Source organism: Pseudorca crassidens, chromosome 4, assembly GCF_039906515.1.
Source record: "Pseudorca crassidens isolate mPseCra1 chromosome 4, mPseCra1.hap1, whole genome shotgun sequence".
Lineage (NCBI taxonomy): Eukaryota > Metazoa > Chordata > Mammalia > Artiodactyla > Delphinidae > Pseudorca > Pseudorca crassidens.
This window is the reverse complement of record NC_090299.1, coordinates 52,054,861-52,068,642: the sequence shown is the minus strand read 5'-3', so window position 1 is coordinate 52,068,642 and position 13,782 is coordinate 52,054,861. Positions and strand designations below refer to the sequence as shown.

General features: G+C 48.8%; 1 protein-coding gene across 2 annotated transcripts in view; it reads left to right on the top strand.

Moving 5' to 3' along the window:
* Positions 1-6,768: 6,768 nt before the first annotated feature.
* SEL1L3 (SEL1L family member 3) overlaps positions 6,769-13,782 on the top strand; it is a 97,402-nt gene continuing 90,388 nt past the window's right edge. Inside the window, exon 1 of one of the 2 annotated variants that reach the window (XR_010942952.1) lies at positions 6,769-7,066. Coding sequence is in view for 1 of the 2 variants with exons in the window: in XM_067735668.1 (XP_067591769.1) it covers positions 6,899-7,066 (168 nt within the window). In the remaining variant the exon portion in view is untranslated. The remainder of the gene's footprint in view (positions 7,067-13,782) is intronic. The other variant, XM_067735668.1, reaches the window with a different exon arrangement.

Genomic DNA, 13,782 nt, shown 5'->3' with positions numbered 1-13,782 from the left:
TCACATCATGCCAGTGGTCGTAGTTCACACGTGGCCACTGGCTTCCTCCAGAGGTCATACTGGGGGGATTTATTCCTCCCCTGCAAGGTTATAGCGGGAGATGTGGTCCCTGGGTAGGGTCATCTTTGGAGACATGTTACCACAGCTATTTATTAACCTTTTATTATTTTTCATGGTCTTATCAGGGATGTATCTTTCTTTGCGAGCCTTCTTTTTTTTTTTTTTTGAAGTAGGCGAGCATGAATAATATCTATATGATGCTTTACTCTGGTCTAGGGCTTGATAATTGACAATGCACCCACCTGTGCTATATTACCTGGCCTTCACGACACCATGTAAATGGGCAGATCCAGTGACTTTATCCTTATTTTTACAGATGTGGAGATGGTTTCAAAAAGGATTAGTGATTTGCCCAACATCACACAGCTGGAAGTGGTGGGACAGCACCGCTGGACAGTGGTGTCTGAGATGTCAATCTATGTCCTCAAGCACTGGGTGAAGCCCAGACAGAGCCCTAAGCCTAAAACTCAGGTGTGACTCCCCAACACGCTGCACAACACCTGCTTGCCTCTCCGTCACCCATTCCCAGCAGGAATTTAGTGCAGTGGTGCGAGCATGAGTCCTTGAGCAAAACTGAATCCAAACTGGCTCTGCTGCTTCCTAGCTGTGGAGCTGGGATCTTTCAGATGCCTCAGCTTCTTCATCTGTAAAATGAGGTTGTTGATGACACTGGTGCTTATTCCCTCTCAGGGTTGTCATGAGGATTAAATGAATTAATGCATCAAAGTCATACTTGATAAGAACTTTAAAAAGAAATCTCTCAGTGAAAAGCTGTAGAGATAAGTAGCTATTAAGAGGACTCTGGTCTAGTTTTCTCTTCTTTATGCTTTTCTTGATTTTATATGGACCATACTAAGCGCCCCAGCTGATATTGACATTTTACTTTGCTGGATATTGCATATTATCGGATAGACTAAAAGCCCTAAGTCAGTGTTATTGCCTGACTATCACGATTTCAGCTGCAAGATGTAGTTATCAAATATTGTCAGGACTTGTCGACACAAGCTGTTTTCCCCAAGCTTTAGTGTGCACTCACCTTCCCTCTGCAGTTATTTACACTGACATTCTCTCCTTTGGTGCCCAGTGGCTCTCTCCTTTCACTCTCCATCCCAAGCAGATCTGCACATGCACATCCAGCTTCTCTCCACTCTGCTGCTTTCCACACACACGTTCTTCTCAACACACTCAGCCGAAGACATCCTTGTACCTATGGACCTTCTGCATCCCAGGGCGCCTTCCTTCCTCAGACCCCCAGTGTACAAATACTTCTGTGCTCACTGAGCCTGAAATGTCCCCTCCGTCCCAGGTTCCCCCAGGGACATGCTGGAGAAGATTTGCAGCCATACCACACAGGGCGGGATGCAGACCTATGTATGAGTGGGGAGGCTCTGGACACCTGGCTGCACCTGCCCAGGGATGTTTGGCTCACACAGCTCTTCATCAGTGGCCAGAGAGTGGATTTCCCTACTGCCCACCTGGACACTGCACAGACATCCTGGGCGCAGTCCAGAGAGTAGACGACAGCTGCTGCTTAAGGGGATAAGTGTTCCCGACCCAGGAGGGAGGAGGCTTGGCTAAGGGAAGCTGCCTGTTTTTCCTAGCTCAGGGTTGGGGGAATATTGAGCTGAATATGCACCTATTCAGAAGGGCAAAGAGCCAAAAATAACTAGGAGCAACAGCATTTCATCTGACAGGCCCAGAAATAGAGCTCATTTCAGAGCTACAGACCGAGCGATTCCAAGACCTTCACCATCCCCATAGAAATACACCTTCAAATTCCCACAGAAAAATTCTGAGGTGACACACGAACTACCATCCCCTCTTCACTACAGCTTCTCAGAGTGAGGGCTCTGGGGTCCATAGGAAGAGAGTCTGCAGAGTCAAAGACCTGAGGTTCGAAAGACAAGGTCTGGGGACCGGGACATGAGGATGCTATCTGGTGGAATGTTCTAAGGAAGGAAGAAGTAGGAAGTAATTGATCAATATGGAGATTGCAGAACAGGAAGAACATGGGCTTCCCTGGTGGCGCAGTGGTTGAGAGTCCGCCTGCCGATGCAGGGGACACGGGTTCGTGCCCCGGTCCGGGAAGATCCCACATGCCGCAGAGCAACTGGGCCCGTGAACCATGGCCGCTGAGCCTGCGCGTCCGGAGCCTGTGCTCTGCAACGGGAGAGGCCACAGCAGTAAGAGGCCCGCATACCACACACACACACACAAAAACAACAACAGGAAGAACAGAGATAGAAAAGGGATGTAGGGAAGGTAAAGAATAGGTGTTATGAGAAAAACAGAAGTACTGAACATTAAGAACAGTGTGCAGTGGACTTCCCCGGCAGTCCAGTGGTTAAGACTCCACCTTCCAATGCAGGGGGCGCGGGTTCAACCCCTGGTCGAGGAATTAAGATCCCACGTGTCTCGCGGTGTGGCCATAAATTTAAAAAACAGCAACAACAACAACAACAAAACCAAAACGGTGTGCAGGATTTAGCTGAATCTTGAAGGTCACCCTTGGCAGAAAAAAAAGCCATGGTCTTCCAATCAGAATGGGAGTATGTTGCCTTCTATTTTTGTTTTCTTCTCTTCTATTTTGATGTAAAAGGCAAATGTTGCAGTTCAGTCTATATTCTGAATATCAGAAATTGCAGGAAGGAAGTTGGGGATGGAAGAGAGGAGAGGCTGCAGGGTTCCAGAGACCCCTGATTGTGGGGAAAAACTGTGTTCGTTTGGAAGAAGATGGGGGAAGAGTAACGAATAAGAAAGGAAAAGGAGGAAGGAAGATAAAAAGGGACAGGAAAGGGAGGATGGAAGAAAAATTGAAAGAGGAAGATGAGGGGTTCAATTTTATTTAGTGAATTTGTCTAGGAACTTTCTATACAAGGCATGAAGGCATTACACAGAGCTGATTAAGAAACAACGCGTTTGCAAGGAGCTTATAGTCTATCTGAGGAGTAGAACTGGCCAGCAAACCAGCTACAAAATAAATAAAGCAGGATTAAATGGCTACAGGCAATGCTTGGTGGGACAGAGACAAACGACCAATTGAGTTTTTCTTTTTCATATGTATATAATTCTATTTAGTGGCTTTTTAAAATTGAAGTATAGTTGATTTACAGTATTGTGTTCGTTTCAGGTATACAGCAAAGTGATTCAGTTATATATATATATATATTTTTTCAGATTATTTTCCATTAAAGATTATCACAAGATACTGAAGTTTGTAATTGAGGTCATGAGGGGAGCTCCCTGGAGCTGGGGGCCCTAGGTTTGTGCAGGGCCTCCTGCAGGGCCTCTCCGCCACCTCTGTAACCCCTAGGTCAGCTCTCTCTGTAAGAGCAGATCTCTTGACCCTACACATCCTTAATATTTAGAAATGTGGTCTCCAAGCACCCAGCAAAGGGCCACACTGATCTGAAGGTAAGTTGCTACTTGTCCACAGCAAAATAAGACCAAGACAAGTTAGGAGTTTTTCACAAGCAAATGATATTCAATTTAAAGGACTGTCTTTTATTATGATATTAGGTCTTTCCTAACTTTTTGCTGGTAAAAATGCCCTGTCTTTTTAATGAAATAATGTTGATAGAAGATCGTGTATCGGGGGGTTGTTTTTCGTTGGTTGGTTTGGCTTCAATATTTTTACTTGGCAAGTTAATAGTTGGCCAACTGCATTGGTCCCTGAGATTTTTCTGATCTCTAACCATTGCAGAGTCTGAGAACTACTGGATGTTATTCAGCGCCCAGCCAGGCAAGCAGACTCTCCCCAGCCCCTTTCCCTCCAGGTCCTGGATGCTCATCCACGGAGCTGGGATAAGCGAGGCTGCCATCCTCCTTCCAGACTCCGTTGCCTTTGTCCTTTCCCGTGTTCAGGTGTGGCGTCATTTACCTTCCACTGTCTCTTTAGAAGGCACGTGATGAACTGACATACTTCAGCAGTAACGAGCAATACCAGATTAATACACTCTCCCCAGGGGCCTTCACATTTCAGTGGAGTATTAAAACTTAATTCAAACCGATGAATTGTAATAGTGGAATTTTAAGCCCTTCCACAGGACAATGGAAAAGGGGGCTGTTTTGAAATAAAAAAGGTCCTCTGAAATCAGACCACAACCTTCAAATTACCGACACAAACATCTAGAGAGAAGGCAAGGGCAATAACGGATTCTGTCTTCTGGATAAAAATTTCACACTCCACTGTGAGTAGAAATTCTGACCTTCTCTTCCTCTACCCCTCTGCAATACAGAATTAGTCAATCCCATCACGCCCTGCCCTGGGCCACAGAGCAAGGTGAAAGTCACTTTTAAAGGATGGAATTGTGTTTTGGTGAGTTTTCTGCATGACCGATGCTCCTTAGGATTCCCAGGGCCTGGGGTGGTGTCAGACACACAGTAGGAACACAGTAGAAGATGAATAAGTGAGACGTTGGCTATACCAGGTTAAAAACAGCCCAGGCCCCTAGTGGTGCCTCCACATTGACTATAGTTAGGTAAATTCAAACCCTTAAAGCTCACAGGCTTGAAAACTCCAGTTCCATAAATCCTGAATACCAACAACCTGAGGGACTCAGTTCTCTGAAGACCAGCCCAAACCGGGTGCAGTGAAGGAGGAGAGAAAATCCAGAAGAAGGCCCAGGAAGACAGGTGGAAACCCCAGAAACACTGTGAAGTCCTGTTCTCCTGAACTGGAACAGTTTTCCTTTCACACACGTTAAAAAGTATAGTCTACCATACTGATAGAAAAAATATGGACACGATCTAGGACAAAGCCACCAGATCTTTTATCCCCTTGGACACTCAGTAGAATAAATGGAATGGTTTTCTATACCACACAGGAGAATTTTAAGAGCGTCGGGTCTGTGGAAGTGGGACAAGGCATTGTCAAAGAAACCCTCAAATTCTTTAATGTGGTGGCCTGTGGATGAGAGAGGAGCAGAGTGACCCTTTCTTATCAGCCAGTGGCTCTGGAAATGGGGTCTCTGGCTTGGCAGCAGCATCACCTCCCAGCTTGTTAGCAAGGCAGCTTCTCGAGCCCTACCCAGGACCAACTGAAGCTGCAATTCTAGCCCAGCAACGTGTGTTTTAACACGCCCTCCTGGTGACGGGGATGCACGCTGAAGTTTGAGAACAGTTGACATAAGTCATGACTTTGCAGTAAGTGACTTGGGGCCAGGAGCCTGACCCAGGGCCACAGTCCTTAGGTGACCTAGAAAAAGTAAGGGATGACTCAGCTGAGGTGCTGAGTGTGGCCAGGGCTGTACTGAGATGGCTGAGGGCATATCCAGGCACGGGCGATTCCAAAGCTGTTCTAACCCCACCCTGGGCATCCTATCTTCACCACCAGCCTCTCCTGACGCCTGTCGGGACTTGACCTGCTATGGTGACACCTCCACTGGGAAAGGGCTGTATCCTCTCAGACTCCCAATCTTTTATTAGTCCCAATCCGCACAAATCCACCATTGCCAAAGGGAAGCTTCTGAGAACTTTCGAAGGTGGGTTAACTGGTTCAGAGCAGCCACGGGCCCAAGCAATTACCAGAGTCGCTAGACACAGCCACTCTCTTTCTAGAGCGCCAGGGCTGGCGCGAGCTGGGGATCCCTCTGTCCAGCCGGGCCCCTCAGCCTGGCAGCAGAATTTGGGTCGCCGAGCAGCCAGTTCCAACCTGTGTCCCCAAGGCCGAGGATGTGCCTGAGTTGTTTTTTTTTTTTTTAAAGCTGTTTGTACTCTTCAAGAGCCTCACCCCTTTCACTTGGGGCTTGAGCACAACTGAATTGGCCTAATTAATTCATTTTCTTTTCGGTCCAAAGTGGAAGCCGGGGCACAGGGATGCAAATCAAATACAAACGCGATTTGGGCGCCGATACTCTGGACAATTAAAACAAAGAGCTCGGCGGCAGTGGCGCCGGCCCGGCACAAAACCCTCGGGAAGCATCCAGAACGTGCCGCGAACCAGCCGGCAGGGTGCGGCGCACCTCGGGCTAAAACGGTGCCCGCAGGGAGGAGGCCCCGCGCCTGCAGGTGGACAGGTGGAGGTTGGTAGGGGTCAAAATCCACCCTTAAAGACTGGAAGCTGGGCCACTGCGTGGCGCGACTCCAAGGGGGCACACTCGCACTGTGCCCGACGGGAATGGCGCCCTTGCCAAAAAAGCAACCAAACAAAAACCCATTGCACGGGCGGGAACTAGGCTGCAGGACCCGCCAAAGGAGTGGGTGGGAGAGAGAGGATGCGCAAGAGAGGAATAGAATGAGAAGAGGAGGGAGTGGAGAGAGGAAACGGATTGAGAGTGAAGGAAGCAAGTGAAAAAAGAAAAAAGGGGTTAGGAAGAGAGGTGAGAGAGAATTGTAGAGAAGGAAAAAAGGGAAGCGGAGGGCGGGGAGAGGGATCGCGGAGAGAAAGAGCGCGGAAGGGGGGTGGGGAAGGAGAAGGAAAGGAAAGAAAGGGAAAGGGGGTCTGGCCGGGAGCGGGGGGGGGGGGGGTCGGTGGCCAGGGGGCGGGGCCCGGGTCAGTCCCCACCTGCGTGGGCGCCTGCTGCCGGCCGGGGTGGAAGCCTGGGGGCCGGAGGGAGCGGCCGGGAGGCGGGCTGGGCCGGGAGCGGAGGGGAGGGAGGGGACGGGGACTGGGAGGCTGGGAGGAGCTGGCGCTCGGCTGGGGCTGCGGGGGCGGCGACGGCGGGAGCGGTAGTGGAGGCGGCGGCGGGTCCGGCGGCGGCGGCGGCGGCGGCGGCGGCAGGTGGCCCCGCGCGCAGCGGCCGGCCCGGCCGGGGGCGGGCGGGAAGGTGGCGCCTCGGGCGGGGGCCGGTCCCTGCACCAGGTGACCTGTTCCGGCCCGGATCCGGGCGGCCTCGCCATGCAGCGGCGCGGCGCGGGGCTCGAGTGGCCACGGCGGCAGCAGCAGCAACAACCCCTGCCGCTCGCGGCCGGCCCCCGGGCCGCAGCCATGGCCCCCCCGAGTGGCGGCGTCCCCCCGGGCCTCGGCGGGCGCCCTGCCTGCGCGCTGCTTCTGCTCTGCTACCTGGTGAGCGCCGGACCCTGCCCGGGTCCTCCCCTCTGCGCGGGGCCCCGGGGACGCGGGTGGGGGCGGCCGGGGACCTCTACCTCGCGGGCGGGTGCGGCACGGCTAGTTTTGTCTCTTCCTCGCCGCCGCACCCTTGGCGCTCCCGGCACCTGGGACGGGTACCCGGGGCGCGGAGAGCGGTGCGTGGACCCGGGGCGCGGAGAGCGGTGCGTGGACCGGGTCTCCCTCCGAGACCCGTTCCAGACCCGGGTCAGGTTCCCTTGGACACCCAGTCCTGTTCCCCACTCCACCTGGGAGCCTCGCCACCCCGCGTTTCCTCCCTCCCCGCTGCGCACGGCTCTCCAGCTCCCTCCCTGCCGGTCCTGGGCGTCCCTCACAATCTTCTCGAGGTTCCTTTCCTTCCCTTGCCCAACTTCGCCTCTTTCTCTCTGCGAATGCCACCCGCCTCGCCCCTCCTCTTAGTTTCCACCCGGTCCTCATGGCCCGGACCGTTTTGTGCGGACGCACCCGGCGATGAACCTCGTATTTCCAGCGCTCTTCAACTCCTCCATGGTCACTCCAGCCAAGTTGCGGCTGCCAGCAAGAAATCTAGTTCTTTGTAACACGCTTACCGCCAGAGTGGGGACTTTAGCTGCGTCTTGAACATTGTCATTTCAGAGAACACGTTTGGCTCATGCGTGTCCGTTTACAATTTGCACACTTCCTGGCTTTTGTTTTAGTCATCAACTAAATGGCAGTAATCTGTTTTTCAAAACCAACTCATTTAAAATACCAGAGTAATTTAGACCCTCGGAACAAGGTGGGGGAATATTCCCCAATTCCTTTGCTGGCTTGCTCTCTTCTGCTTTGAATTCTCCTAAACAACAGTAAATTTACAGGAGGTGACACCATTTCTGTCCAGCCTACCTTATGTTCCAGGATCCTGCAGAAACCTTGGGTTATCTCGCCATATATTACTGTAAATAAATGAAATGGAAAATGCTGAATCATGAAACTGATGTAATAGGAAATTCACAGAATGCTGAAAAAGAAAAGAAAAGAAAAAAAATTGAGTAGTGTCATTGTCCAGAATTCTTTTCATTTATGTGGCATTGCCATTATTTGGAGGCTTTCTTCTTGGAGGCAAAAAACTGGTTAGGAGACATTGGCAGGATTTAGAATTTGATTCCAAAGAAAGTTGCCGCTCAGCCCAAGTTTCTTTTGATACCCTTTACTTGTTGAATGTTTCATTTCTTGAAGCAAGAGGATGTAAAAATGCAAATTGTAATTCTGCCTCTTCATCTACCTGTTGAGCAATCCATGCTTTTCCTCATATTGTAAAATAAGCCAGTACCATATTTTGTGGTTGGCTTTAGTTCATATTTTTATAAGAAGTTGTCAGTTAACATGAATGGTTTTTTTCACCCAGGAGATATTATTATTTAACATTTATGCCACAGGGTTACAGCACACAGGCTCATAAATAAAACTGCCATAACAGATGACAGGGTTGCAGTTTAAACAGATGATTCCCATCCACAATGCACTGGTTACCCACAGAGGCAGAAATGAGGTAGTAGAGCAGTGTGTGAAACAATGTACAAGTGGTCAGGAAAGTTCCATGTGGAAATACCAAGACCTGGCAAGCAGAGCCTGCTTCTTGACTGTTACAAGAAATCAGAGAAACAAGAGCAATAAAGGCCGAAGTCGTCCACAGGAGCAAAGACAGATGATGGAGCAAGTATAAAAGTGCTGTATGGGGTTTCCCTGGTGGCGCAGTGGTTAAAAATCCGCCTGCCAATGCAGGGAACGCGGATTTGAGCCCTAGTCCGGGAGGATCCCACGTGCCGCGGAGCAACTGGGCCGGTGAGCCACAGCTGCTGAGCCTGCGCTCTAGAGCCCACGTGCCACAACTACTGAAGCCCGCGCGCCTAGAGCCCATGCTCCGCAACAAGAGAAGCCACCGCAATGAGAAGCCCGCACACCACAGCGAAAAGTAGCTCCCGCTCACCGCAACTGGAGAGAGCCTGCGCGCAGCAATGAGGACCCAACGCAGTCAAAAGTAAACTAAATAAAATTAAAAAAAAAATTTATAATATTTCTGTATGGACCAAGGGGGATTTGAGACAACAGATCACAGAGAGGAGAAAAATGATGCTATGGACAGACTATGGTGAGTTAGTGAAGTGGTGAGGTAGGGCTCCAAAAAGAGAGATTATAGAAAATACTGTAATGTGGAAAATAACTAGAGCATGGATGAATGTCTTGGCAGACAAGGAAGGGATGGATTTTAGAACCACCATGGAGAGGAAAATGTCAGTGCTTCCTGAGTATGTGTGTTTCCTTCAGTTGGGCTTCGGATATGCTACTGTTAAAAAAAAAAAAACTTGAATAAACAAGAAAACCATTTTTCAACTGAATGAGAAAGTTTTGCAAAACCCAGGGAAGCAAAAGTGTGACTTGGAAGGTGGGCTTCACCCTTTGTTCTAAAGGTCTAGCCATTGGTAGGGATTTTGCTTGAGAGGTATGTGCTACCAGAGAAACTGCTGAAAGGTAAGCCTTCTTGACCTTGGAGAAATTCAGCTGCAAATTGGGGAAGATGTAAAACAGCTGCATGAACACATGAAAAACATAAACTACTGAGAAAAATGCATGAGTGTGTGTCTTGTACATCAAGGAATACTTCCTAGAGAAAGTGCTTGGTCAGGGCAGGGGGGTGGACAGATGGAGGGTGGAAGTTGAGCAGAATAGCTAAGCAGGACCTCAGGAATAGGTAGACACTAGAGGAAGAAAGCTATCCCATAATTTGGAAACCTAAATAATAATAGTAGTAGTAGTAATAATAGTTTGTATTGTGCTAGGTTATTTATATGCATTATCCAATATTAATCTTAACAATAACCTTGTGAGGTAGGAGCTAGTATGATCCCCATTCAGATGAGTTAACTGAGGCTCAGAGAGGTTAAGTTAGTTGTACTAGGCCACACAGGTAGTCCAGGTTTGAAACCCAAGTCTATCTCCTTCCAGAACCCCAGTTCTAGCCATTCATTGCCTTCTGGATTTTGCGGTTTGTAACCCATTCCCCTTATGCATAGATGTATGGGCCATTAGCAAAGTTCTCAAAATTAGCAGCTTCTGTGAAATTGACCAGGATGTGAGGTCATGTCTAACGTAGCCTAAAATATACAAAGCAGGAAGCCGAGGCCACAGAGTAGAAGCAGGATGTTAAAGAGGGGAAAAAAAAACAAAAGTAAAGCCAGAAGATATTTGCCATCACAATGGAGAGGCAAAGGATGGGGGCCTTGTATAATCCAGAGGCAGCTGGCAGAGTTTAGCACTTGAGTTTCTATGAACATGTGTCCAAGAGTATAGCCAAGTGTGCCTTGGAATGTATTACAAAGACAAATTGTCTGTGATTTGGGGACTGACTCCTGTTTTGTGTCATCCCTACCTATTTGCTGGTTCGCAAGGGCTGGAGGTTGAGAGAGGCCTTCTAGACAGATGCCTTCAAGCCCCTGCCACCCTGATGGAGAACAGGGTCCTGAGGTGATGAGCACATTCCTTCTCCATTGGCTGGGACAGAATAACCTTCAGTAGCAGCCCAAGAACAGTACTGTGACTGTAGCTAGGATACTGCCAAAGCATGAATAATTGTGATGAGGCCTGAAAGATAAGTCACGGAACGATGCCAAGCAGATTTCTGAAAAGATGATCCCTGGTTCCGGCAGCTGCCCCCCAAATTCTGAGGTCACCAAAGGTCAAGATGCAGAGAGCCTCCTCAGAGAGGATGGCGCCTTGAAAGCAAAAGGTCACGGAAACCGCTTCCACTGAGGTTATGGGTGCTGACTGGTGGGGTCCATGATGGTCTTTCTTTGCCTCAGAGACCCCCTAGCCATTCTCGTCCATCATTAACTCTTACCTTCCACCAGACTTGGCTAGAACAGCCTGAGACTGCCCAGCCCCATTTGTGACAATGGCACTTGGAGAAGGCAATTCTGTCTCTTTGGAACTCTGGTCTCGAAGTATAGTTTTTTCCTAAAATGAGAAAACAAATCTCACAATGGCTGGTATTGGTGTCAGCTGTAGAGCTGAAATATTCCGAGTGGACATTTGCACTTGTGAGACAACCAGAAGACAAAGAAACGAGAGGGCGTTAGCGGCACAGATGTATGTGGGGCTCATTGGCAGGCAGTGGCTGTGACAGAGTCTTGTACAGAATTCTCTGTAAGCGACCACAGACCATCAGTTATCCCTCCAGAAGTGTTCATTAACTCCTTGCTTTGTGTAACACAGGACCTAGGAACTTCAAAACGAGGTATAGAGACCTTCAATTATCCAGTTTGTGCAAGAATGATTATGGATATTTGAAATACAGAGACCCATCCTCTAACTTCACATCAGCCAATAGCTTCCACATTCATTCCAACCAGAGTCCCTAAAATCTCCCAACTGGTGGTGTTTGCCTCTTGCCTTCTCTTCTTTCCAGCTGCCTGTTGGCAAAAGTGTGGGAGCCACCAACTGGCTGAACGGAGCAGCTGGAGGGCAGGTAGAAGAGAAGGCGTAAAGAGGCCAGGCAATTCACGGAGAAGTCGGTAGACTGGAGTAGACCATAAATAGCCTGAAGGGAATCCAGTGACCCTGTTTATTGGCTCATCCCATTCCCCGGAGGAAGGAACGGAGGGGGCACAAGGGGGCACGAGGGCGTGCGGCATGTGAGGAACTGCCGAGGAGCTTCTGCTTTGGTGGCTTGTCGTTTGCCTCCCAGCCTCACCCGAAGAAGGGCTGAACCAAGCTGGGGAGTCGGTTCGGTGCAGCATGTGTGTTTGTAAGAGAACATCTACCCTCCCCAGACGTAATGCATGGTGATCTGATGTGATTTTAGCCCCTCACCCCACACTTTCAAGACGGGAGTGAGCAAAATCCCAAGATTCCCCCACCTGTAACCAGAAGGTGGTGACGGGTGTAGAAGTGGATGAGTTGAGGGCATCATTTTGGGTGTTTCTGGAAGGCAGCAGGCACACCATCGCCAGCTTTGGAGTCAGCAGCTATGGGTTTGAATTTTGGTTCTGCTTTTTAGTAGCTGGGTGATCTTGCGCAAGTTACCCTCTCTGAATCCATTTCATTTCCTCAGCCGTTAACTGGAATGCTGTGTCCCTCAGAGAGCTGTCGTGAGGTTAGAGGGGAGAAGTTCTATGAAATTCATTGTGAGAGGATGAGGTTAGAAGTGAATGAGAAGACTTACTGCGTTTGTCCCCATGCCTAGCACATAGTAGGTACTCAATGAAATTAAACGGCACCAAACTTGGTTACCCTCTCATAATTTGTGTCAGCAAGAAATAGCATATCAAACAGTATTAAAAGGGAGAGAGGATCCAACACAGCAGGGAGTGTTGATCATTATTGCAATGGCGTTTCTCTAGCCAGCTCTCAGGTTTGGGAAGGCACACGGGTTGGCTGGGAAATGTTTCCCAAGGCTCATCTTGACCTCGAAGTCCATATTGATGTCATCGCTCATTCTGCTTAATTGCATGCTTTGTTGACATAAACAGAATTTTTGCTTATTTCTAGTTGGCAGAAATCGGAAACGTAGGCGTCTTAAGCCAAGACAATTACCTTTTGACCAGTGGAAAGTTTGATCCGGTTCGGAGAGAGGGTGCTCAAAAGGCAAGGTTTTCTTAGGTGACTGTGGGGCAGAATGGACAAGGATGAGAAAAATAGCCAATTATTGTTTGCAATCAGACATACCCACACGCACATGTAAGTGTAAATGGACCTCCCGTAGAGAGACAAGTGACATGAGTTAAGATTTTCTAATGTCTCTGTTTCCTTAAATAATAAGTGGATCATATAGAGAAAAGAGCCAAGTTTTCTCACGTCTTTGGAACAAGGGAAGGTTATTTGAAGAGCGTTTCCTCTTACTGATTTTTAAAGGAATGAGATGGACTCATCCTAAAAAAAAGTTCAGGTGGTTTTGATAGATTATTTTTTCCATCCAGAAGATACATTAAGTTCATCTGTTTCTTGATTCCCAGGCTGAACGGAATGCATTTAGAGTTCCAATTTGGGGTCTTGTATCAGGAACACACATGAAATGACCCATCTCTGTCTTTTTTTTAAAAAAATGACAAAATATACACAATTACACAAAGACAAAGGACTCTATGTTTTGTGACTGTGTGGGATGTTGTCAAATTTGACTTTGATTAGGGCTTCATTCTGGTATAAACAGATGTTTGAGGGCTCAGGCATCTTTCAGAGCCCAGCTCCATTGTGTGCGGAGCAGATCAGCAGCTTCCGAGGTGAAACATCTATGTGGTTGCCTAAATGGCATAATTGGAGGGGCACAGAGGTGCCCTTTACACCGCAACTAGCTCGCTTACAGCTGCAGTACATCTGGCCTTTGTTTTTAAGGCATTATCTCCACCAGGCTGGCCTGGAAATGTACATATGTGACATTACCACCGTGTTTTTCATTATCACATTAACATGGGTGAACTCGCCAGATGAGCACGAGTCCAACAGGGGGTGGAGGGGCAGGAAATTTAAAAGTTTTAATTTATATTTTTTGGTGTGGGGAAATGGAAAAGTTCTAGAATGTAGGGCAGTTGCCTGAAAGGGAGAAGTCCACCCTAAAGGGACAAGGTGGGTGCGAGTGCCACCTTCTCTGACCTCACAGTCCCCCCGGGTCGACTCTGACCCCCAGGGGCCCAGTAAAATGTTCTTTGGAAGGAGATTAA